The following is a 26,754-nucleotide window of genomic DNA, read 5'->3' as shown; positions in this document are numbered from 1 at the left end:
AAAAATTATCAAAAAAGTCCTAAATCTATTGCACTTTTACCAATTCAATCCTAAACATTTTGCATTTGGGCCAATTCAAACCTAAATATTTTTTTATGCCAATTCAGTCCTAAATTCTTTTATATTTGTGTCTTTTCGGCCCTAAACTTTTACACTTGTGCCGATTTAGTCCTTCCGTTCCACTTTGCCTAGTTGGCGTTGACGTGAATGCCGGCTAACGCTAATGTGGACACATTTTAACAACATCTTAATATTTTTTGAAATTATTTTTTTATTTTTCCTTTTTCTTTACCTTTCTTCTTCCTTCGGTTGACCGCCGCCGGTGAGATCGATCTCGTCGGCCTCAGGCGAAGCTCTCTCCCGCCGATGTTGGCCTTGCCATGGTTGGTGGAGGTTGACCTTGCCTAGCGCCGCAGGGGGGCGAGCTTCGGCTATGGCTAGGAAGATCGACCTCGCCGGCCCAAGCCTCTAGCCAATTGCAGCCAACCACCAACTAGAGGAAGAAGAAAGGAAAAGAAAAAGGAAAGAAAAATAAAAATAAAAAGGAAAAAATAAAAGATAATTTCAAAAAAAATATTAAAATATTATTAAAATTGTTCATGTTAGTGCTGATGTTGATGTCAACGCCAGGCATCATCCACGACAACGTCGATCGGATGGATTGAGTTGGCACAAATGCAAAAAATTTGGTACCGATTTGGCACAAAAAAGGTTTAGGACTAAATTGACACAAATACAAAAGGTTCATGACTGAATTAGTAAAATTAAAAGGTTTATGACTGAATTGACAAAAGTGCAATAGGTTTATAGATTTTTTGATAATTTTCTTTGGGTTTGGACTAGCATGTAAATTTCATGATTAGTCAAAAAAGAAAAAAAAAATGCCAGCACTGTGATGAACCCTTAACCAAGCCCAATTTTCAAATCTCGAGCCCTTAATTAGCCATAACAAGCAAGCAAAAAATTGTCCAAAGATTCCTAAATCTATTGCACTTTTTCCAATTCAGTCTTAGACTTATTAATTTTGTCAATTGAATCCTAAATCTTTGTTTTTTCAATTTAGTCCATTCTACCATTTTTTGCCGAAAATCATTGACATATACGCCATTCGTCCTACGTGACATGGCCGGCATTGACGTTGATAATTTTAATAATATTTTAATTTTCTTGAAATTGTTTTTATCTTTTATCTTTGATCTTTTCTTCTATTCTCCTTATTTACCTTTTTCTTTTTTCTTTTTCATTTATCCTTTTCCCTTTTTTTCCTTCGTAGGCGAAAGCCGGGCCTCGTCAATGGGTAGTGGAGGTCGACAACCTCAAGTGAGAGCCGCCCTCCTCGACCTCAAGCAAGGGACGCATGGGTGAGGCGGACTAGGCCCGGGGTGCATCAACCGAAGGGGAGGGCGCCCCTCGCCCGAGGCCATTGAACTCCACCGCCCATTGATGAGGCCCAGCTATGGCCGACGAAGGAAAAAAGGGAAAAGAAAATGAAAAAAAAAGTAAATAAGGAAAGCAGAATTAAAAGATAAAAAAGGGAAAAAAAAAGATAAAAAAAGGAAAAAAAAAGATAAAAATAATTGAAAAAATATTAAATATTATTAAAAGTTATCTATGCTAATGTCGGTTATGCCGCATAGGATAGCCGGTGTCTACATTAGGGGTGTGCAACCGGATCGGGTTTACCCGGAACTCGGATCGGCCCACTCCAAAAAACAGGGTCGGGAATCGGTTCCTACTCAAACCGGTTAGGGAATCGGTTTCAATTTTTGGGAATCGGTTGAAACAGATCCGGTTTCCTGTTCTAGGTGAAGACCCATTCGGACGGATTTTAGAACAGGTTTTTAGTTACTTAAAAAAAAAAAAAGAACCATAGTGTCCAATCCAGCATTGCTTGCCCTTTGGTTGCCTCACGGCCCTCACCTCCTCTCAATCCTATGTTTCTTCCCATCTCGTCATATTATCTATTATTATATTTTGATTTGTTGCTTTTGGTGGATTGTAATTTTTATTTTTTATTTTATCGATACTCATATTATTTTGATAAAAAAATAAAAATCAGGTTCTTGAGTAGACCCTATAATAGGACCAAAAAATAGGGTCGGTTGCAAAACATGTTCTAAGACAAGCAGTGTCGGTTCTCGGTTCTAAAAACTGGGAACCGGTTATAACAAGGTACGTTTCGGGGTCTAGGTCCGGATCCGGCCCACCCGGCCCATGCTCACCCCTAATCCACATCATCGATTTTCAATCAAAATTGGCTGGATGGACTTAATTGGCAAAGTATAAAAATGTTTAAGACTCAATTGACAAAATTAATAGGTTTAGGGCTGAATTGATAAAAGTGCAGTAAGTTTAGAACTTTTTTAAATTAGGGATAGTATACTTTAATTATAAATAATAAAAATAAAGCTTAAAAAGGGGTTTGCGCCCCCAAAATTCAAAGAATCGACCCGATGGCGATGAGAGTCTAGAAAAGGACAATCACGCTCTAGGTGAAAACAAAGAATATTTCAGGAGCCAATCGAGAAGAGAATACATGTATTCTATCCCCACTAGAAAAATGAACTTGATTCTTGTTCCCATCTTGCCTAGGAAAGAAGCAAAAAAGTGGTCCCATCGCGAAGATGAAAAGCATACTCCCATCCCCAAATTCCCTAAAATTGCAATGCTATGCTTTGCTTGCCTTGGCCAATTGCATTTGGCACCAACAATGCCTTGTCTCCCCAATCCAGGGGAGAGCCCACAGCATTGAATGGCGTACTAATAGTTCCCTAATTAAGTCACACATGAGCGATTAACGGTTACGGCTCGAACCCAAGACAAAGCAGCCGAAACGCTACTCGAGTCCCTGACACGGAGGAGCACGGGCGAAGAAATCCGACTGCCTGATGAAGGTTTATGAATTACTCTGCAAGGTTATGAACCGGTTAAGTTCAGGCTTTTGGCCGATCTGTTTTAAACCTGTTATTCATGATTGGCTTAATTTAACAGGACATAGCTAGACCATAGGAGGGTTAGGAGGATTCGTGGAGGCTGGAGTCTTCGGCCGCCGAGGAGCCGATCCAAGATGAGTCTCGATCATTTAACCTGAAAAAGAACACCAACTTTGATTAATTTAGGTTGTTTTTTATCACTGGACTAAAGCCCTTATCAGACCGAGATGCTTAGTGATCGAGTTTATCAGACACTTTACACGAGAGAGTGCACTGAATAATACCCTAAGGCCTAAGCCATGGCGGAAAAAAGCAAACGGATGGAAAGCAGATGGACGTTATCTTTTAAAGGGTGTTGATCAAAAACAAAGAGAATGCAGCAACACAAAGCGAGGGAATAAAAAAGGGAACATAAAAGCAGCTTGACAAGGTACACACTCAAGCTAATTGCATGGTCATTAATTTAGTCTTTCATAAGACCATATGGTTCGAATATGCATAATGTGGAGATCAAATCTGAAAAAGATTTCTGCACTAAGATTTTTTTTTTTGTTTATTACTGTATGTACTCCGAATATATTGTCATTCATTTAAAGCTAAAGTTGAAGGAAGACAGCCTCTCTTGATCTCTTCCATCAGAGAGAGAGAGAGAGAGAGAGAGAGAGAAAGAGAGATGTATCGGTTCAGCAACACCGTGATAGGCTTCCTCAACCTGATAACCCTCCTGGCCTCCATCCCCATCATCGGGGCCGGCCTGTGGATGGCTAGGAACTCCACGACGTGCGAGAACTTCCTCCAGACCCCGCTGCTTGTCCTCGGCTTCATCGTCCTCGTGGTCTCCCTCGCGGGCTTCATCGGGGCCTGCTTCCATGTCGTGTGGGCGCTCTGGCTCTACCTCTTCGTCATGCTGCTCCTCATCACGGCCCTCACCGCCTTCACAGTCTTCGGCTTAGCCGTCACGAGCCGCGGCAGCAGCGTGGAGGTCCCAGGGAGGAACTACCACGAGTACCGGCTAGGGGACTACTCGGAGTGGCTGAGGAATAGGGTCAAGGACCCAAATAGTTGGAACGATATCAAGAAGTGCATCTTGGGGTCCAAGACTTGTGCTCAGATTCAGAATTGGACTCCTCTTGATTATCTACGGAAGGACATGAGTCCTGTCCAGGTAAATGATGTTGTTCTCTTCTTCTAGGAGTTTCTGTTCCTGGCTTCGACTAATTTTCCGAGAAAATTGATGATGTAAGATGTTTGGCATGGCCATGAAAAAAAAAAAACTATCAAGACAAGAAAAAGCTGGAAATAAAAAGACTCAATCAAAGACTTCTTGCATGTCTATGAACCATTCAAGGTTTTCATTGAACTTGTTTTTCATTTTGCTTCCTTAATGTTCTTTCCAGTATCCTCTTTGTTTTGCCACATTCTCTTAGTATCTAACTTATGAGTTCATTCATTGGTGCCTCGGTTTCGTTGGAGTTCGAGATTTTCTTTATCTGAATCGTAAAGAATTAAAATAAGAAGGATGTTCCGGTAAATCCGGAATACGGCAGGAGAAACATTCTAGGAAAACGGAGGAACAGGAAAAGTTCGGACCCAGGATGAAATTTTTCTCCTAGTTGAAGCTTATTAAGAGACATCATTAGTTTCATATAATCCTCTACATTTCTTAGCTCAAACATGCGTACGTACGTACATACTACCATATATAACTTATTTCGCATATGCTCTGACTTTATATGAAACATTGACCGATGAACTTTACAATCTTCTTTAATTATACTTGCATCACAAATGACTAACTTACTACATAACTAGTCTGGTTGCTGCAAGCCGCCAACATCATGCAACTACAACACGGCCGCCACGGTGGCTCAGGACCCAGACTGCTATCGGTGGAACAATGCCCCGACCATCCTGTGCTATGACTGCGACTCGTGCAAGGCCGGGGCTCTTGAGGAGATGAGGCGTACCTGGCACAAGCTTGCTGTCCTGAGCATCGTCATGCTGGTGCTTCTCATCTGCATCTATTCCATCGGCTGCTGTGCCTTCCGGAACGCGAAGCGGGCAGAGACCGACCACCCATATGGGGAGAACCAGATGACCAAAGTCCGGCCCCGGTGGGACTACTATTGGTTAGTAGTTAAGCCCACTGCCCACTGTCTTAATTGTCCAACGCGCACACGCACACACACACAACAATCCCCCCCAAAAAAAAAATCCTTTTTTCTTTATCATATAGATGATGTTTACTTAATCGATTTTATAAGCATGTTATATTTTATTAGGTCTCTAGAATTAGATGATAGCTTGCTTAATTTAATTGCAAAGTTAGTAAGCTTGAGAAACCAAAGCATAATTCGACAGTGACAGGAGAGATGAGACTACGATATTTCGCCAATATCTTTTGTCAGCAGACCAATTAATTATCCTCACAAGATAGAGGACGGGGTTTTGAACCCAGTTACCCTCAAAATAAAGTATCTTTGTTGCTTTAACTTTTGTTCCTTTTTGAGGAAAACCAGTTAGACTTTCAGTGAGATAACATCATTGAGTTCATTTGGGTGCATACAATATAGTAAGTGCATCACTGAAAACAAATGAATTTGAATAGAATATGGTAAAAGCACTTCTCATTCTATCTCTGTCTTTGCTTGCCTTTTTTTTTCTTGGGCATGTTCTGAAGGATATACATTGTTGGTCCACTTTGGTGACAGGTGGAGATGGTGGTATGACTGTAAAGAGCGGCTTTATTAGCACACAGGATCCAATCTTCTCTTTAATCTATAACCTTTCTTTCCCTTTTTCCCCCTACCTTCACTTTCTTTTCTCTTTCTCTGTGTTCACATTATCAGTTTGTATTCTGGCTACCAGCAAAAGAGAGGGGACAAGTCCATTGTTCCTTTTGAGGAGATGGGGTAATGGTCAGAGAGGTCTCTCGTTGTCCAAAGTGATCTCGTGAATGCTTTCTTTTTACTGTACAAAGATGGGTTTTGCTTTTGTCTTCCATACCATGCCTCATGGTGTTTCTGCTATCTCGAAGATTTCCCAATTCTAGTCTCCCTATTCAGGGAATTAGTCTACAAATGTTGGTGCCACAAATGTTCATGAGAATGAACTTATCTGACTGAAGATAGATATCTCATTATTCACATAATGATGAATTGCAAGGAGAGTCGCTAATTCATTATCGTCAGGATCAATGCACATGCAAAAAAGGAGACCCGCATATCTGCACGACATGACTGAGACGATCTTGATCAGGACGGTAAAGCACCACAGAACGAGCCAATGAACTTTCTCACAGTAACGAAAAAAAAAAAAAGTTTCTCATGGTACTTTTTGTAGACAACCTTTAAACCTCCCCACTCCAAAAAATTGCGCAGCTTAGGAATTCTATGAAGCACTAACTCACTGATTTCTCGGATGACCTTGTCAGATTACATTCCCATCCATAGAAAGATGTTAGTCTTAGTTATTATTAATAACGGGTGCAGACAACCAATATCTCAACAGTGCATTGACAAACAAGAACTCGAACAGTTTCAAGTTTCAGCACACAATCAATTTACATGGCGTTCAAATCTTATCAATCCTACTGAGAGCTCCTGATGAGGTTGAAAGAAACAATCTCGCAGATTGAGGATAATACCTTAGTTCGTTCCTTCTGCGATTATGTTGAGTACCATTTTGTCAACCTGATCTTCCTTTGAGGATTAATTGCAAGAACAAAGTGAATCTACAACATGCCATCAATATAAGGAATTAAACCTCGAACAGAACTTCTAGAAAGAGATCAAAATATGCGGCTTTATCTGTATGCAATGGTGGCCTTTGCTTTCAAAATTGCAGCTTTTGTCCTATCTTTTGTAAACATATCTACAAAGAAGAGCATATGAAATTAACAGACGACAAGATGATAACAGCAGACGAAAACCCTGCTTGCAATTTAGTGCTCCCGTTACTAATAAGAAATCTATCTTCAGTCAGATAAGTTCATTCCAATGAACATCTGTTGCACTAACAAAATCTCTGACGAACAGCATTAAGGAGCTAAATGTAGCCTCAAGCATTCCACCATGCAATTTCTGCACTGTGAAATTCATATTGTGCGAGAAATTCTCGTGGAAAGCAGATAAAACTCATTAATGTGCAAGTCACGCACAAATATCCTGCCATAAATGATGACACCACGTAGATTCGCTTTCCGGAACCATCATACCAAGAAACTACACCCACAAGCCAGGAATTTGACAGGGCTTCAACAAAAGTCTAGAGGTCTTCCACTGAATTCATCCACAAAATGTCGAAACAACCATGAGTTTTCTTAATTACCAGAAAACAAGCGAAATGAATACATTTACCGCACAACAGGACTGCAGATAGATTCAAAGCAACTAATCGTCTCTGAACAAAAAGGGCATTCAATTGATTGTACATTGGCCCATACATTGCAAATTTGACCATGAGCTCGCGAGAAAAGCTAAAATGCAACAAACAAAAAAAGTTTTAAAATATAATTGCTCTTGATTTTAGAAAACAAAAGGATAGATCACTAAAACTAAGTTTGGCATTTGGCCGATTTGTTAAGAAGAAGTTTCATTGCTCATACAATTGAGACCCCAGAGATTGGATCAATAAAGTTAAGAAATTGTTCGGTATAGTTGTGGCTGAACTATAACTGTGTTGTGTTGTGATATCATATGATGATCTATATGTCTACGTGGACTATCTTAGAAAACCATCAAAATATTTAGGAATACATTGTTCATTTTGGAATGTTTAAGACTGAATTAGCGGCTATACAATGGATATAGGACATCTTGGGCAACTTTCCTTCTTTCAAAGCGGCAGCGTTTCTTTTTTCAACTAAGTTGCCGCGAGAAAATTGTACTGAACAGAATCTAAGTAGTCCAGTTTCATGCCCTACCAAAATTTACATTTTAAAAGGTGAGCTCTGGTTCACGATGAAACAGCGGAACCGACTTTAACTAGTTCCGCATTAGTTCTCGGACACTATCGGTACAAAGGCGGGATCGAACCAGTAATTCGATGAGTACACGCGAGTGAACCAGCTGATTTGATCCTATCCAGCTCAGGCTGATTTTCGAAACATTGGAGTGTCATTTCCTTATATTTTTCTTACTTATTCAATACCAATTCTTTCATGTGGAAGAATGAAAAATAAATTATGATAATGATAGAGAACGATTCTTTTGGGGAAAATTATCAAAAGAGTCCTAAATCTATTGAAATTATGACAATTCAGTTTGAACTTTTTTCGTGTCAATTCAGTCCTATTCTTTTTACATTTGTGCCAATTAAGTCCATCCGACTAGGCACGGATATGGTGCCGTTGGCGTTGACTTGGCAATTTTTAAATATTTTTTCAAAATTTTGATTTATTATTTTTACAATTTGTTATTTTCTTTTTTTCTTCTTCTTCTACTACCTCCATCCGGTCACTCGATCGGTGACTAGCTAGAGGCGAGGCCTACCTCGTTGGCTTGACCGACCTCGCCTCCGGTTAGTCATTGGGCCTCGGTGACCGGCTGAATGAAGAAGGATAAAATAAAAAAAGAAATATTATATAAAATTTAGTACTTCAGTACTAACAGTGCCACGTGAGCGGCGACTAGCCAAAGTTACTTGAATGGGCTGAATTGACTCAAATACAAAAAGTTTAGGATTGAATTGACAAAAAAAAAAAATAAGGACTAAATTGTCACAATTCCAATAGGTATATGAATTTTTTTTATTTATAATTCTCCCATTCTATTGCTTTGTGTCTTGTCGCAAGGCCAAACAAATGTCTTGTAAAAATTTAGTAATCACTTGTTTCAGCGTAATTTTCGCGATATTTCTAAACATAATAATAATAGCACAAAATGTATGGAAGTATATATCATATAGATGACTTGAAAGAGGAGGGGCCGAATTGCTTCATGTATCTAGAAAATCATTGCATAACATCTTCACCTCATTCACTTTGGCTGGCGTTGCTTGAAATTGTTTGACCTTGTCATCGCCGGTGCGAGTTGCTACTACCGAGCCACGTATTGATATCCTAATCCTTGTCGAAAATTGTGTTGGAATATCGAGGAATCTGTGGTGGAATTTTTATAATGTCTTCCTAATTGAATAGTTCATCTCAATTCAGATTATATTTTAGGGTATGTTTGTCATGGGAAAAACTTCATAGTAAAAGAAAATACGAAAAATTGTTCAAAAAATCCTAAACCTATTGTATTTTTGCTAATTCGGTAAATCTTTTAGTTTTGCCAATTGAGTCTTAAACTTTTTCATATTGTGAATTAATTCCATCTAGCTAATTTTGGCTAGAAATCGGATGTGGACACCGACCGTCCCGACGTGACTTGGCCGAGCTGATTTAAACAATTTTTAATTATATTTTAATATTTTTCATTTATCCTTTTCTTTATTTTCTTTGTTTTAATTTAGATTAAAAAACCAAAAGAGAAAAGCTAAAACTTCATTTCAATAAAACAAAACTGAAAAAAAAAAAAAAAAGAACGACAATTGGGCAATGTCGGCCCTCCCATGGGGCCTACTATCATCTCTCACCCCGTGTGACGCCTCGTCGGCCTTAGGTGAGGTCTGGCAAACCTCGCCGGGCTCGAGCAAGGGCGCCCGGATTGGGCAATGCCGGCGCTAGCACCGGCTTAGCAAGGGTAGCCAGCCCTCACTTGAGGTCAGCGGTAGTAGTAACCCATGAGCTTGCCATTCCTCATTTTTTTTTTCTTAGTTTTATTTTTATTTTTAAATAAAATTTTATCTTTTCTTTTTTTTAATCAAATTTTAAAAAATAAAATAAATATATAAAAATAAGAAAAATAAAAAATATTAGAATATTACTAACAATTGTCCATGTCAACGCCGGTCGTGCCACATAGGATAGCAAGCATCCACATTAGCGATTTTTCGCCAAAATTGATCGGATTGACGTAATTGGCAAATGGTTAAAAGGATTATGGCTCAATTGGCCAAATTAAAAGGTTTATGACTAAATTGGCCAAAGTGCCAAACGTTTAGATCTTTTTGGACAACTTATTAGGGTTAGTCGCGCAAACACAACAAAATAAAGAATAAAGTACAATAAAGAGTTACAATTATTCAGACGCCATAGTTTTCGGACAATGAAAGGTTACGTCCATCCGAATGGTTGTTTTCACACATGAATAGTCATGTCCGAATTGTGATTTTTAGGACATGAACGGTTATGTCTGAATGGCAGTTTTCACACACGAACAATCATGTCCGAATTGCGATTTTTCAGACATGAATGGGTGTGTTTGTATGTCGGTTCGGATACCAAGAGTTGGGCTTTACTGGTATTATAAAATGGACAATTATGTTCATTTTCAGTGGTTCCTTTTCATTCTTTCGTTTTCCTTCAAAAGAGAAACAACCATTTTTTCAATTTTTTCCGCATAGAGTTTTAGGAGGTTCACTAGAATTGCTATCCGGTATTTTCACCGTGACTTTGTTGTATCCTAAAGGGAATTTGTCGAAAATCTATGGCAACTTCGTAGGGCAAATTGATCCTAAAGAGAGTGATTACTCGCCTTAAAGTCCGACGACATTATTACTCCATTTCCTCTGATTATTTTTCAACATATACACCAACACCAAGGGACTATCTAGTACGTGACATGCTTATCTCTAAGTTTTTACACCTATTTAGGATTGATGAGGTATTAATTTGTAATGATTTTTTTTCGTAATTATGTATCTACATGTATCATGGCTGTAATTACTCATTGTTATGTACGCATATCGTGCAACTCTAGTTAGGGTTATATCACCATAAACACTTCGTCTTTGTTCTCTCTACGACTCCAAAAAATCATCATATTTGTCTCAGCCAGCTAAGGCGTTGTGAAATCTATCAAGCTCTAAAGTTGCTGTCAAATAGTAATCACATTTATTGTAGGTACTCTTTAGTAGTGTAGGGAGTTAAAACGGTTGGAAATAGACTAGTTCCTAAAAGTATATGTGGTCACGTGCCATTTGGATCTTTTAAACTAATATTTATTTTGCAAGTTGGCTAAGGCGTCAAGGGCTTTCTTACTCAGGAGCTCGAATCCCACTAACTGTATACAAACACTTTGGATGTGAGTTGATTGCGCAGGCCAGGCTCAATAGATTCATAGAACTGGCATAGCGTTTCGTTAGTCTCTAGATAGCCAAAACCAATGCTCGTGGCCCTATATTAATTATACATATACGTATATATGTGTATGTGTATATTTATATGTATATATATGTGTGTATATATGTATATGTATATATTGGTTTAATCACATTGTACGTGCTTCCTCTATAACTTAGTTCAATAATTGTGAATGAATTTGATTATGATGTGTGCAGTAACTATGACCGAATATCTTTCCCGCTTAAAAAGGATCGGATACAAATATCATTAATGCAAATGGACTTTCAGAACATTCAGTGAAGTGTAACCGAATAGATTTTGAGTCTTTGAAATACTCGCTAAAATCATGAAATATAAAGGCGGATTGAAAACCTCAATTGATGGCCCATTATATAAGTATATATATACACAATTTGCAAACTTATGAATCGTCAGAATCTCACGACACTCGCTTCGACAATTCTCATGGATTTGTCCATGGGTCCATTAAACAAATCCACTAAAACCCTAAAAAGTAATTTAAACATCCCATGTAATTGACGCCTTGGAAATCAAAGTGTTTGAATTTTCTACGCCAAACCATAAGGCTAGTTCTAGATCTAGATCAAGACTAACTATTATAGAGGATGTATCGAAACCATTGAACTGAAAACGTGGTAAAGTAGCCCCTGGAGGTGGAACTAATCCTTTGATGGGTGTTTAGGGACTTGACAATTAATCAGAGTAATATGCTAATTAAGCATGCAACAGCTGCAAATTACTCTCTGGCTTGTAGTTTTGATCAATAAACCCTGTTTGTTATGCAAAAAATCAATGTCTTGAAATTTTTTTTCCTAAAATTAATCACTTGTATTGCTTGAAAAACTTAGTCAATGTATAAAATTTTCGTGGATGGTGAAGATGTTTTTTGTTCATTCGTTTTGTTAAGCGACACAAGTTATCATTTTTAAGAAAATAATCTTTAAACAATTTATTTTCCACACAACAAGTGAAACCCTTAAAGATAATATAACTACCATGAGTATTCATCATTCATCCATTTTAAGGTGATGATCTATGGAAGGTCAATGAAGCAAAAGTCTGGCTCGGGTCTAAATCAACGTGGCCCATGATTTGAAGATCGTTGACCCACGTCTTTTTCCTGCTATTTGAAGTTTGAATTCGTTTGCTCGAAGCCTAAACTTTCCATAAGATATAAAGTAAGAACAATAAGACAACACTCGGTAATCACTTTTCTGAATGAATCCACATTACGTGGGTGGGGGGGTCCAAATTGCTATTTGCAGTCCTGTTGAACTTGAAGCACTGGAGAAGATTTGCCTTGCTCTTGCATAATTTTCATTGACGGAAACTGAAGAGTCTTTTCAATATTCCTTGGCATAGCACCCTTCGTTGATCAGTTGTCTGGTTTCTTCTGTTTTTCGCTGGGGCAGAGATTATGCTCCTGGGGTTCATAAATCTAATATATCGATCGTGTCTGTCCCCAGGATTTTGCTGCTTATTGAATGTGTCTCTTCTCTTGCAGCCCACTCAAGGTGATCCTATAATTAGGCGACAGCAGCAAGGTGGTCTTAAATTAGCAGAGATGACAAACGGAAGTTGTTCAGCACGTAACGCATCAGGAACGCAAATATGTGCATAGCCAACTCATCAACTGAGTGTCGTGTGTGTGAGAGAGAGAGAGAGAGAGACCTGCGCACGCACCAGCCCTACAACTGTTTTAATGCTGGTTTCTTGAATTTGGCCGGCGATCACCAGCTCGTCCAAGACTTGGTAGGCCTGAAATGTTCACAGCAACAAGCATTTCTCAATGTTGTTTACGTTTACCATCACAGACAACTACAAAATCTCTGCAAAAAAGGGACAAGTACCCAAGCGAAGTAAAATGTGAGCATCCACTCACAAGCCTGCAAGTAGTGAAAGAAATTAAGGTGAGAGCAAGGACATATCATATGGACAAATTAGTATCTGCGGGATTGAAAAAGTAGAACTGTTCACTCACTATGCCACATTGGCGGTCCAAATTCCGCACATAATGATCAATTAATTCGAGCGCTTCGAGTTCATTGTCGTCAGGATCAATGCACATGATATACAAGAGATTCCCGTAGCTGCACAACATGACTGCAACAAACTTGAGCAAAGATCACAAAGTGCCACGGAATGACCCTATTTAACTTTCTTGCCGTACCTTTTGTAAACAACGGTTAAAGCCCCCCATTCCAAGAAACTGCACATCTCAGGACCCCTACGGAGCACTAGCCCACTGATTTCTCCGATGACCTTATTAGATTATATTTCCATTCATAGAAAGACATTAGTCTTCATATTGTTAGAACCAGGTGCAGGAGGGCCGATATCTCAACAGAGCATTAACAAACAAGAACTCGAACAGTTTCAGTTTTCAGCAAACAATCAATTTACCATGAAGGTTAAATCTTATTAACCCAATGAGAGTTTCCTAATGAGGTTGAAAGAAACCATGTCTTGGAATGAGGACAATACCTTAGTTCGTTCCTTCTGTGAATACGGCGAGTACCATTTTGACAACCTGAGCTTCCTTTGACGATTAATTATAAGAACAAAGTGAATCTACAACATGCCACCAATACAAGGAATCAAACCTCAAAACAGAACTTACAGAAATAGATCAAAACATGCGGCTCTATCGGTATGCAATGGTGGCCTTTGTTTTCATTTATGCAGTGCCAATGTAGTTTGATACATACACAAAATTCCTCCTTATGTCCTATCTTTTGTAAATATATCTACAAAGAAGAGCATATGAAATTAACAGACAGCAGAAGAAAGACCTGCTCGCACTTTAGTGCGCCCATTGTTAGTGAGAAATCTATCTTCAGTCAGATAAGTTCATTCCAATGAAGATTTGTTGCACCATCAAAATCTCTAATGCACAGCTTTAAGAAGCTAAATGTTGCCTCAAGCATTCCGCGATGCAGTTTTTGCATTATGAAAGTCATATTTTGTTAAATTCTCATGGAAAGCAGATAAAACTCATTGTGCAAGTCACACACAAATATCGTCCCGGAGCTCCACGTAGATTCGTTTTCCATAGCAATTACACTAAGAAACTATACCCAGAAGCCAGAAATTTGACGGGGCTTCAACAAAAATCAGACCTTTCGACAAGAAGTCAAAACAAATTCCACAATTGCAGTCTCCAACACGAGCATTAGGGTCGTTCAACCAAAGACCTGTCGTGTTACAAAGTGAACATGATAAATGACAACGAGGGGTTTCTTCCCTACTTTACCATGATTCAGATCGGAGATTGAGCTCGAGTCCTTCAAATCTGCAGGCGACTCTGCACCATCGACGATCGGCAATTTCTGTGGGAATCTGTACCGTTCGGAGGCAAATGTGAATCTGAGATTATTGTTGCGCCAAGAGCTATTCTAAGCGAGAGAGCTGTTTCTCCGCCGAGTTGGCATAGCATCACCTCTTTGAGACTTGCGGTAATGTTTTCAAAAGTTCAAAATACCGTTACAACAGACCAAAGCGGTCGTCAATACACGGTTTAATCGGCTCAATGCCTTAATCCGACCGGTTTGATTTTACTTGAATAAATCTAACTGTACGGCTAGTTTAATTGGAAAAACATCTGTACCAAGTAAACACGTTATGCCCATCACCCGATTCGGTGATGTATGATTAAAAGATATTGCAAAGCAGCCACAGCGAATTTCGGGGGAAATTTATCAAAAAAAAATTAAACCTATTGCAATTGTGCCAATTTAGTCCTAAACCTTTTGCTTTCGTATCAATTCAGCCGTACACATTTTGCATTTAAGCCAATTCAATCCTTCTGACTAATTTCAACCGGAAATCCTGACGCGGTGAGGAGTCAACGGCCGGCATGAGGAGGAGGAAGAAGAAGAGGGAAAAAAAAAGGAATAAAAATAAAAATAAAAATATGTTTGAAAAAGTTATTAAAAATTTATTAAAAAATGGCCACATTAGTGCTGGCCTTGCCGTGTCAGCGATTTCCAGCTTAAATTGGCTAGAAGGACTGAAGTGGCATAAACGCAAAAGGTTTAAAATTAAATTGGCAAAAAATAAGGTTTATGACTAAATTGGCACAGTTGCAATAAGTTTAGAAGTTTTTTGGTAATTTTCCCCGAATTTCGGCGTGCAACGTTAGCATATTTGGCCATGAGTTCATCGTAAGAGCTAAAATGCAACCAATGAAAAAGGATTGAAATTTAATTGCCCAGGATTTTTTAAAACAAAAAATAATAATAATAACTAATGCTAAGTTTGACATTTGGCCAATTTGTTAGAACTTGTTTGGAATAGCTGTGGTTGCACTGTACTATGTTGTGTTGTCCTAAGACTAACCTCCATTTCAACATCTTTTTATCCAGAAGAGTCGGATAGGCTATATTGACAAATCGTCAAAATGTTTACCAATATATTTGCCAAATTGAAAAGTTTACATTTTTTGGATAATTTTCCTTCTTCCAGAACAACAACGTTTCTTTTCACAACTGAAGTTGTGCGGGAAAACTGTACTAAACAGAATCTAAGTAGTCAAGTTTCATGCCCTACAAAAATTTATATGTTAAAACGTGAGCTCTGGTGCACGATGAAACGATCGAATAGACTTAAACTAGTTCCGATTTGGTTCTTGGATTCTAATGGTACAAAGGCGGGACCAGATCATTGGTCCGATGAGTAAAACGATTGAACCAGTTGATTTGATCCTATTCGGCTCGGGCTCGGGCTGATTTTCAAAACATAGGAGGGTCATTGCCTTATATTTCCTTACTTATTAATGCCAAACTAATTAATAGCAGCTATTCTTTCGTGTGGAAGAATGCACAATAAATTGTGATAGATGATACGGATAGAACTATTCTCTTGCTTTGAATTTTAAGGCAAGGCCAAACGCGTGTCCTGTAAATATTTGGTAATTTTTCGCTGTGATATTTGGATAGTTCCTAGACATAAACATCACAATAATAATAATAACAATAATAGCACCAAGCACGAAATTTGACTTGAGAAACAAGAGGAGCAATTCATTTCGTAAGATTAATCTCGAATTGCAAATTTATAAAAGTATTTATTTTGTGAATGAATTGAAAGGGGAGGGGCCGAATTGTTTCATGCATCTAGAAAGTCAATTGCATAACATCTTCTTCATCTCATTCACTTTCGTTGTTTCTGGAAATTGTTTGACCTTGTCGTCGCCGGTCCGAGTTGCTGCCACTGAGCCACGACTTGATCTCCTCATCCATGTCAAAAATTGCGTCGGAACATCGAGGAATCATGTCTGCTAATGCTATGGTGGAATTTAGTAATGTCTTCCTAACTAAATGGTTCATCTTCATTTCGATTATGTTTTAGGGTGTGTTTGTTTTGAAGGAAGTTCCATAATAAAGAAAAATATTTTTCGGAAAGTTATTTTCTTAGGAAAATGTTTTTTTTTTTCCATTTTCAAGCTGGAGAATTCATTTTCATAACTTTAAGCATGTATGTTTTTTTTTAGCGTAACTGATTTTCCGTTGACCGATCATTTTCAGCAAACCAAATGCATGAAAGTTCGGAACAAATACTTTGTGGAAAGTTCTTTTGCTCAAGCAAATACACCATTTAATGCTTGAAAATTCCCAGATGTGTTTTGACATTTTGATGATTTGGGTGCGCCCGAACCCTTTCTCTGACCAATTTTCAAGTCAAATTGAAAAGGTGCCTTTTCATACGCTTGTTACTTTACAATTTTCATGTTTGCACAATATGTATCACGCTTGCAACAAACACCTCAAATTAGATTTTCACTTTATTCGAGGGCGGGTTGCTTCTTGTGATTTATGCGTTCGCTAAATGCTTGTATCGGTCACCTAGATAACATATTCGCCAAGAGACTGCTTTGTCCATCACATTCGTTATTAAGATTCAATCTCTTTAGTTGTTACACCTATTTTGAATTGATATGGTATTAATAAGTAATGTATATGTATTATGGGGTTTTTTGGCAATTATGTTTCAATGTGGATCATGACTGTAATTGTTTATTGTGCAACTCTAGTTAGGGTTAAGTCGCCATAAACATTAGTATCTCTATTCTCTTTATGACTCTAAAGATGATATGTCTTAGTCACCAAAGGCGTCGTGAAATCTATTGAGCTCTAAAATTGCTCTCAGATAGCAATCGTGTTTATCATATGTACTCTTTAGTAGTGCATGGGGTTAAAACGCTTGGAAATAGACTAGTTCCTCAAGTATATGCGGTTGCGAGCCAGTTGGATCATTTAAACTACCATTTATTTTGCAAAGTTGGCTATGGTGTCAAGGGAATTCCTACTCACGAACTGGAGGTTCTACGTTCAAATCCCACTAACAATATGCAAATTACTCTGGATGTGGGCTGCCTGCACATGTTTGGCTTAATCGATTCCTGACATTTGTGAGACATTTTGTGAGCCTCTAGATAATCGAACCTCAACTCGTGGCACCATATCAACAATTTATATATGTATGTATATGTATTGGTATAATCACATCGTACATGGTTTCTCCACAAATTAATTCAATAATCGAGAATGAATTTACCTATTATGTGAAGTAACGTATCAACGAATATATTTCTTAAATGGAATGATACGAATATAATTGATGCGAATGCAATCTCAAAATTTTCAATGAAGTGTAAATCCATCTTAAGTGAATAGAGTTCGAGTATTTGGATTACTCACTAAGATCATAAATTATAAGGGCGATTGAAAGCCTCAATTGATACATAGTTTGTAAACTTATGAGTTGCAAGGGTCTAATAATACTCACTTCGACAATTCTCTTGGATTTGTCCATAGGTCTATTAAACAACTCCACCAAAACCCTTAAAGCAATTTAAACATCCCATGTGAGTGACACCTTGGAAATCAAAGTGTTCAAGTTTAATTAACCAATCTCAACTTGGCACATGTGGTAAAAAGATTTTAAAAGCTTTTTTTTTCTTTTCACGTGTTGAAAATGGCCACGCCGAACTGTCGAGGGCAGTTCTACATCGAATTATTGCAGAGGATGTATTGAAACCATTAAATTTATAATGTGGTAAAATAACTCCTGGACGAGGAAATACTCCTTTGATGGGTGTTTTGAGACTCGACAATTAATCGGAGTAATTAACTAATTATGCATATAACAGCCGGACATCGCTCCCCAGTTTGTAGTTTTGATTAATACGCCCGGCTTGATTTGCCAAAAATTAATTATTTGGTTTCAAAAATATTTTCCTAAAGACGACTTTTTGTATTACTTTAAATAGTTAGTCAATGGAAAATATTTTCATTAGCGATTACAATTTATGTCAAAACATTTTTCGTGAACGATGAAATTTTTTTTGTTTATCTAATATATAAGCGACACGAGGGATCATATTTAAAAAATATTTTTTTTTCTAAATAAGTGACTTCTTGCGAAATAAACGGAGCAATAAAAACTATATCCTTCACATAAATTTATCATCTATCCATTTTAAGGTGACATCTAGGGAAGGTCAATGAAGCAAAAGTCTCGACCGCGATTTGAAGATTGTTGACCCACGTCTTTTTCCAACTATTTAAAGTTTGAATTGGTTTTCAGAAGCCTGAATTTTCAATAAGGAAAAATAATAATAATAAAAAAATCATGACTTGGACTTTATCCAACCTTTTCATGATATATGTCACATGGGAATTGTTCATGCGTAGGTGAAAACCACGTTACTGAAAAAAATAAATTAATATCCGATAATCACTTTTCTAAATAGGATAGGTTTAGGGTCAATTTCATGCATAATCTAGGTCAAATAATTCCTTTCTTTAGGTATTTTATTTTGGGTCTTCATTAAATCCGAAAATCATACAAAAAATGTCATTCATGTTATGTCGTCCTCCATACAATGTCATCATGGATTTGCCATGTCAATTAGAATTGCATGTTTAGATTAATTTAATTCATCATGCAGGTTGTACGTTAGAATTAGTTAATTAAATTGTATGTCATTAGGATTCAATTTAATTTTAGGCATTCTTCAGTTAGGTTTGCATTTATTCATCTAATTGCATCTTAGAATAATTTTATGCGTAGCTTATGGCGTATTTTTCATTAAAAAGCGAAAACTAAAAAGAGAGAAGATTGTCCGGCACATGCTCCCTATTATTTATCTTGAGTTCTAAATGTTTAATTTAATTGATTGTGCACCAGCATGATAGCCTATGTTAGTGACTTAAGTTAAAATCAATTAAAATTGTTTGATCAAATTTTTTAATAAATTGAAGTGGTACCGAAAGGGCGTTAATAGAAATATTAGCATATTCAAGTCCCCGGACTCATCATCTTTAGTTCGTAGAAATAAAGTATTTCTCTCGATATTTTATTTAGGCATCTAATCAACTTATCATGAATCAATTAATGGCGACTTCGAGTTAAATTAACCTAAGTTGCAATTTGATAGATTTTGAGAGAACTTGAATTAAGTTAGTTAATTTAGTGAACTTAGAAATGCATTAATCTAATTTTAGGTCGTGACAATTATAAGGGGGATTGAAAGCTTCAGTTGATACATAATTTGTGGACTGATGAGTTGTAAGGATCTGATAATACTTACTTCCTCAATTCTCTTGGATTTGTCCATGGGTCTATTAAACAACTCCACTAAAACCCTAAAAGCAATTTAAACATCCCATGTGACTGACACCTTGAAAATCAAAGTGTTCCAAGTTTAATTTACCAATCTCAACTTGGCACATGTGATAAAAAGATTTTTAAAAGCCATTTCTTTTTTCTTTTCGTGTGTTGGAAATCGTCCCGTCTCTTCTGTCATATAGATCTCCATAATTGGATTTAACAAACTGTCGAGCGCAGTCCTACATATGGACCAGGATCGAATTATTGCAGAGGATGTGTTGAAACCATTAAATTCAAAACTATTTTTTCTTTTCTTTTCACGGGAACTATTCCATTGACAAGAGTTCCGAGACTCGACAATTAATCGGAGTAATTTACTAATTATGCATGTCATAGCTAGACATCGCTCTCCAGTTTGTAATTTCGATTAATATGCCCGGTTTGTTTTGCCAAAAATGAATTATTTGATTTTAAAAATGTTTTTTCAAAAGCGACCTCTTATATCGCTTAAATAGTCAGTCAATAAAAAATATTTTCAGTATCGACTGCGGTTTATGTCAAAATATTTTCGCAAACAATGAATTTTTTTCTTTTGTTCATTTAACTTGTAAGCAATACATGTGATCATATTTGAAAAAAAAATATTTTTTCTAAGTAAATGATTTCTCACGAAACAAATAGAGCAATAAAAATGACATATCCTCCACATAAATTGGTCATCTATTCATTTTAAGGTGACATCTATGGGACGTTAACGAAGCGAAAGTCTTGCCCATGATTTAAAGATCATTAACCGGCATATTTTTCCAACTATTTAAAGTACGAACTCATTCTCTCGAAGCCCATATTTTCCAATAAGGGAAAAAAAATAATGATAATAATAATAAGACAATCATGACTTGGCCTTTATCCAACTTGGTCATGAATCATGATATATGTCACATGGGAATTGTTCATACGTAGTTGAAAACCGCAACCACCTTTCTGAACGAATCCACATACGTAGTAGGGTCCAAATTGCGTGGAAAAAAAAATTTCAAATTAAATTATTGTTGCCAAGAGGAAGGAGTGGAGAAAGAGACAGGCAAAGGACAAATGACCATACGAACGGCAGACATTATTGTACTTTCCAAAATCGAACAAAGATGGCTGGCGGCGGTCTTCAATGGCTGCTAAGGGAATAAATAAATGAAAAAAGAAGAAGGAGGAGAAATGGTCCTGCTGAAATCCAGGTCTTGCGATTGGCATAGCCACAAGGATCTAGGAATATTTAAATGGAAGGCAAAAGCACACATTCTGCAATTTTTTTTTTTTTTGCACTCTAGTCCTCGAATTTGCATATGTGTACAATTTAAGTACATGAAGTTTTCCAATAAAGTCTCCTAATCTTTGTTTTTGGTAAATTAAAGGCAATCAAATTGACGATCAAATTATAGGAATGGTGATCCTACCATTTGATTTCTAACCCAAAAAAAAAAAAAAAAATTCTGCCCATCTAATTCGACAATTCCAATAGTTTTCGATTCAATAGAGCCGTTGGTCATCACCACCGTCATCATTTTGGCGAGTACCAATCGGCAATCGCCCAACCGGCTTCCAATTTATTAGAATTGAAGGTTCATGGATTCGACTAGAAAACTCATACAAACTTATATATTTGATTATACAAAATTGGAAAAATTTCAATTAAGGACCAGAAGTGATTTCATTTTCTCAAATAAAGGTCCGAAGTACCTTCATTAGTTTAAAAAATGGCCTAACCAGGCCTATTTTCATCTTTGATCATGCTATACTTTCGTTTTCTTAATAAATATGGACACAACGACACATTATCTCCAAAAAATATGAGTAATTTGAATAAACTTGAGGAAAGAGACATTATTTCGAGTGAGGTTAGAAAACACTAGAGTCATTTTCATATCACTATTCAATAACGAATTCATCATTAAACAAATAGAACATTCATCTTTCCCCCAACCGTGTTGATTTTTTTTACGATGTCGCTCTAATGCGTAAAAAGGGAGGAATCATTCAAGAGCTTCTTATGACATTAATAATAATAATAAAAAACAAACATATGTCGTGAAAGTGATTCCAACACTTCTAGAAGTTGAATCAAGAATTGAACGCGTAGACATCCCAATTTCATGGCCATATTTAATTAAAAAAAAAGCATGGTAAATTCTCCATTTCACACCTATTTTAATGACATATTCTCTCTTTTTTCCCCGTTCGTTATAGAACAAACTCGTGTTGAAAGTCGAGCATCCTCCCCCCTGCCCCTCCTTCCCCGCAAAACAAAAACGTTGAAAAGTCAAAGTCTTTGATTGTCAACTCCGCTAATATTTATAATCCCCATTCGATCTTCAGTAGCGCAACCTGCTTCACATCTTCCACACCCACCTCCCTTCTCCACATCTCATTCCTCTCGCCGGCGCGGGCTGATTCTCAGGCGACCTTGAACTACCGGCGAGGAGGCGTCGATGGCGGAGGATTTGAAGGAGCGTACTCTGGAGGAGACCGCGACGTGGGCGGTCGCCATCGTTTGTTTCGTGATACTCGCGATCTCCATCTTGTTAGAACATACCATTGACCTCTTTGAGAAGGTGGGTTGGGGGTGGTCTTGATCGCGGTTCTCTGTATTGCTTAGAGGAAGAAAAAGTTCTTGGAGAGCTTGATCATCACTGACTACTGGATCGATGACTAACTTGATGAATGTCACTGATTGCGCTGTTCTTTCCATTTCCAGTTCTTGAAGAGAAAGAGGAAGGGATCTCTTGTTGAAGCATTAGAGAAGGTTAAATCAGGTGATTTTTAACATTCGACTTGCTCTCGCCGATCTTCAGTCACAGAAACGCAGAGTCTCTTTATGATTTCTTTTCACATCACCCTTCGTTGATCAGTTCTTTGTTTTTCCTCTGTTCTTTTCGCTTTTGGCAGAGCTTATGCTGCTGGGGTTCATATCATTGCTTCTGACAGTGCTTCAAGGTCCGATATCGAGCATATGCGTCCCCAGGAAGATCGCCAATTCTTGGCTTCCTTGTTCCGGGGGGATAAAGACCGTCTCGACCTCCGAAAAGTACGGCCGCAGACTCCTCGAGTTCTCGGAGTTCCATGGGGTCATCCGCCGGAGTCTGGCCACGAAAGGGTACGATAAATGCACTGGAAAGGTAATACTACTAAGCTTCCCCTTCATTTATATGTCTCTCTGGATGCGGATCAATGTGAAAATCTCTGTCTCTGCATATGGTGTTCACTTGTACTGAACATTTCTGTGCAGGGGAAGTTTGCCTTTGTCACGGCGTACGGTATTCATCAGCTCCACATATTCATCTTTGTGTTGGCCGTCTTCCATGTTCTGTACTGCCTCACAACCTTGGCTCTGGGCAGCATTAAGGTACAACAGAATGTTACAAACTGAAGAATCTCTCTCTCTCTCTCTCTCTCTGAGTGGCTTGGTTTGGTTGTTGCTGCAGATGAGACGATGGAAAGCATGGGAAAAAGAGACAAAGACACAAGAATACAAGTACTTCCATGGTAATCTCTAGACTCCAAACGCAGAAGACCGCGGCTTGATTTGATTAGCTTCCTCGATTAGTATTCGACTAGGAGCCTCGAGAATTATGGGTGTTTTGGTTACACTTTGCCTGATTACTGAATCTGCGCGTGCTGTTGGCATCCATGAATTCTAGACTAGCAATGCCATCAACCATTACCTTGTGGTTAACCCCCTTAAATATTCGCGTCGAAAAGTTAGGTGTGCGCATAGGTGAATTGTTTAGATTTGTACGTTTGAAGTTGCATCTAATGTTTCTCTTTCCACTGAAGTTGTGGTATTTATACATTGATCTGTTTGTAATTAGTGGGTGCTTTCAATTTTAGTCGAACATGAATGGCGTTCGATTGTCATCTTCTCTTTGTCCAATTATGGCTAAAGCCAGAGAGCCAAATCTCTGTTGCAGATCCTGAGAGGTTTAGATATACGAGAGATACATCATTCGGTCGAAGGCATTTGAGCTTCTGGAGCCAATGGAGAATATCTGTCTGGATAGTAAGTACATTTTCCCAGAAAACATACAACTCTTGTGTACTAGAGTCCAAACTGTTTTCGAATATATGTCAGCAGATCATGTTTATTTCTCGAACTGGATCAAGAGAAATTGGTCATGAGCAACTCGGGATCGACACATAATTGACTAATCGTCTTGTGTGTCTAAAATCGAGTTCTGTTCACACGCGATGCCAAATGTGAAGACTCACAGCCCTTTCGTGTTAATTTACATGAAATAGTAACAAACTTCAAACTTTTTATCACAATTAAGTTACTTTCTCCGTTGGGAGGAAAAAACCAAATCCTCCCAAGAGTTGAGCTAAGTTTTCTTCCCCTTCTGTCAGGTGTGCTTTTTCAGACAGTTCTTTGGATCAGTCACAAAGGTTGATTACTTGACACTAAGACATGGATTTATCAAGGTAAGCACACACTTGTCGTCATGTGAAGTAGTTACATTCACATAACCGAGCGCGATCATTGTTATGAAGAAGGTCAATTAAAGGCTTACTTGAATCGCAATGGCAGGCACATTTGCCACCCGGAAGCGAGACGACATTCGACTTCCAGGATTACATCCAGAGATCACTCGAGGACGACTTTAAAGTAGTCGTGGGAATAAGGTAGGAGCTGCCTAATGTTAATGTGCAGTTCATTTTGTCTGACTACACACATATGTCTCACAGTTGTTGACTTTTCGACATGCAGTCCGGTTATCTGGTTCTCTGCCGTGCTGTTCCTTCTGACCAATACGCACGGTAAGCTCAGATATGATCATTGCTGCCTTCAATTGCAAAGGAAGGGAATAATTTTGATTAGTCTCTTGAAAAACTCTGCATTCTGATATTGTACTACTTGTTTTACTTTCAATCTTTTCGGCTGCTCTATGTTTCCTCTCTGTTACTGAGACACTGATTTCTTCTTCGTTCTATTCCGCAGGATGGCGTTCTTATGTATGGTTGCCGTTTATTACTCTGATTGTAAGCACCAAAGCTCGAAAGAACCGATATTTCCTTGTCCTCTCGAAACATCTCTTCTGAGGATGTTGATGATTGATGTATTAATCAAAGGGTGAATCTTGCAGATAGTACTCTTGGTGGGGACGAAGCTGCAAGTTATAATCACGAAAATGGGACTGCGGATTCAAGAGAGGGGAAATGTGGTCAAGGGCATTCCCGTGGTTCAACCCGGCGACGAGCTTTTCTGGTTCGGACGCCCGCGTCTCCTCCTTTTGTTGATTCATTTCATTCTTTTTCAGGTACTAAGAACTTCTTCTGTCAAATAACATCCTCGTATGGTTCATATTTAGTATCTCTATCTTAAAATTTTGTTCTTTGTCCACTTTTCTGGATTGCAGAATGCTTTTCAACTAGCCTTTTTCGCTTGGGCCACGGTAAGCATTTTTATCTGATGCACCGCTTTTTGAAAGTATGTGCGTGTCGATTGCGAGTTCCGTTTGTCCTAATCATGGTTGCCGACGCTGTTTTCAGTATTCGTTCGGGTTCAAGAACTGCTTCCATGAACGCACTGCGGATATCATCTTCAGAGTTTCAATGGGGTCAGTGTTACCTTAATTCAGATTTGCTTACCATGCATCACTCGAAAAACACAGCAGTACACGGAGAAGGCGGCTTGTTCATCGTCGATACTTTCGAGCAAAATAGAAAAGAAGATTAACATGGGAGCATAATATGCAGAAAGAGCATGAACAGGTCTAATATTGCTTGGAGCTAATGCCTTATTTGATTTTTTTTGTTTTTTCCAATATACAGGGTCTTCGTCCAGGTCCTGTGCAGCTATGTGACCTTGCCTCTCTATGCTTTGGTGACACAGGTGGGTGTGAATTCTTAAGTTATTATCCCTTTTTCGCGATGGATTATCGGCGAATCTCCTTATGTCTTTCGAGAATTTGAATGACTAATCACAAGATCAACCCCCTTCCATCAAATTCGTATAAACATTTCCAGAAAATTGGTGTCAAGAGTGTTTGGAATTCAGACCGGGAACTTTGCGATTCACCGGCATAAAAAACTTCGTTTCCTTTCGGTTATTCGCAGATGGGATCGACCATGAAGCCCACAATCTTCAATGATCACGTCGCCACGGCTATCAAGCACTGGCATACCACTGCGAAGAAACACACCAAAGCAAGCCGCCACCCCCATGCCGACCCGTCCGCGTCAGCCGGGTCGGCTTCCAGCCGGCCGATGACGCCGGCTCGTCTCCTGACCAACAACCTTAGAAGCGAGGAGAGCCTCCAAGAGGCCGAAAGCGAGCGCTGGCACGAGTTAGAGTTGACCAACGAGTCTTCTCACGGCCGTGAATTCGGCGACGGCTCGGAGATTGCTAGGCATTCTGATGTGGCGGAGGAAGAGCAGCCTTACTCGGCGAACCAGCCTCCGGCGACCACCGCTCCGGACCACAGCGACATCAGCTTAGCGGGTAAATAGATCCACCAACAATGAAGGCTGTTTTGCGGCGATCACGGAGCATTGGAGCTCGAAAGAGCTGGGCGGGGGAGTTGCGGAAGTACCATGGTTTCTAGAGTTTCGTGACAAATTCTTTTAGCTTCTGAATTGTAAATCTCCCCAGCTCTTTCGAGAGAATGTCTACTCTACTGTTTATGCAAATATTCTAAGATATTTTATACCATTTAGCTGGTAATAATTAATAAAGAAAGAAAACCACCAGGCAATAGCTATGTTAAAAACATGACAGACAAGTTTTACAAGTACTTAAGCGGGTAAAAAACACAGCAAAATCAAGAGAAGAACTATGGGGACATTTGACCACTCGGAATCTCAGAGAATGTCTACTGTTTAAGCAACTGAAACACTCTCTTCACACGCAGAGGGAGAGATGAAGCGCTGATCACATGCCGGTCACTTGTCCGAAAGTGTCAGAGGGTGTCGGACACAACACTACATGGAAGCTTTTGAAGAGTGTCAGTACTTCCTAGATTACATCAA

General features: G+C 38.5%; 3 protein-coding genes and 1 long non-coding RNA gene across 4 annotated transcripts; 3 read left to right on the top strand and 1 right to left on the bottom strand.

The window, feature by feature from the left end:
- The first annotated feature begins 3,264 nt into the window (after nucleotides 1-3,264).
- LOC115754110 (tetraspanin-6) lies at nucleotides 3,265-5,955 on the top strand. Its single transcript, XM_030693040.2, has 3 exons — nucleotides 3,265-4,098; nucleotides 4,746-5,062; nucleotides 5,645-5,955. Exons 1-3 carry the CDS (start codon nucleotides 3,607-3,609, stop codon nucleotides 5,682-5,684), a joined length of 849 nt encoding a protein of 282 aa, XP_030548900.1. The 5' UTR covers nucleotides 3,265-3,606; the 3' UTR covers nucleotides 5,685-5,955.
- Nucleotides 5,956-6,340: 385 nt separating this feature from the next.
- Nucleotides 6,341-13,744, top strand: LOC125316404. The gene is made up of 3 exons (XR_007199633.1): nucleotides 6,341-6,361; nucleotides 7,522-7,523; nucleotides 13,614-13,744. It is a non-coding gene; the product is annotated as an uncharacterized LOC125316404 (long non-coding RNA).
- Nucleotides 12,341-14,230, bottom strand: LOC115754111 (AP-1 complex subunit sigma-1-like). Its single transcript, XM_048284682.1, has 7 exons — nucleotides 13,917-14,230; nucleotides 13,609-13,695; nucleotides 13,295-13,386; nucleotides 13,106-13,214; nucleotides 12,975-13,010; nucleotides 12,796-12,882; nucleotides 12,341-12,644 (listed from the first exon to the last, which is right to left on the bottom strand). Exons 1-7 carry the CDS (start codon nucleotides 13,938-13,940, stop codon nucleotides 12,555-12,557), a joined length of 525 nt encoding a protein of 174 aa, XP_048140639.1. The 5' UTR covers nucleotides 13,941-14,230; the 3' UTR covers nucleotides 12,341-12,554.
- Nucleotides 14,231-22,149: 7,919 nt separating this feature from the next.
- On the top strand, nucleotides 22,150-26,488 carry LOC115754073 (MLO-like protein 2). Its single transcript, XM_030692991.2, has 15 exons — nucleotides 22,150-22,343; nucleotides 22,487-22,544; nucleotides 22,678-22,907; nucleotides 23,018-23,134; nucleotides 23,214-23,274; nucleotides 23,700-23,788; nucleotides 24,133-24,207; nucleotides 24,314-24,408; nucleotides 24,494-24,543; nucleotides 24,725-24,765; nucleotides 24,870-25,043; nucleotides 25,143-25,178; nucleotides 25,276-25,343; nucleotides 25,558-25,618; nucleotides 25,843-26,488. The coding sequence occupies exons 1-15, from the start codon at nucleotides 22,221-22,223 to the stop codon at nucleotides 26,233-26,235; spliced, it is 1,671 nt and encodes a 556-aa protein (XP_030548851.1). The 5' UTR covers nucleotides 22,150-22,220; the 3' UTR covers nucleotides 26,236-26,488.
- The last annotated feature ends 266 nt before the right edge of the window (nucleotides 26,489-26,754 follow it).

The sequence above is a fragment of the Rhodamnia argentea genome, chromosome 8 (assembly GCF_020921035.1).
Source record: "Rhodamnia argentea isolate NSW1041297 chromosome 8, ASM2092103v1, whole genome shotgun sequence".
Classification (NCBI taxonomy): domain Eukaryota; kingdom Viridiplantae; phylum Streptophyta; class Magnoliopsida; order Myrtales; family Myrtaceae; genus Rhodamnia; species Rhodamnia argentea.
The sequence above is the reverse complement of the archived record's forward strand: the minus strand, read 5'-3'. Positions and strand labels throughout refer to the sequence as shown.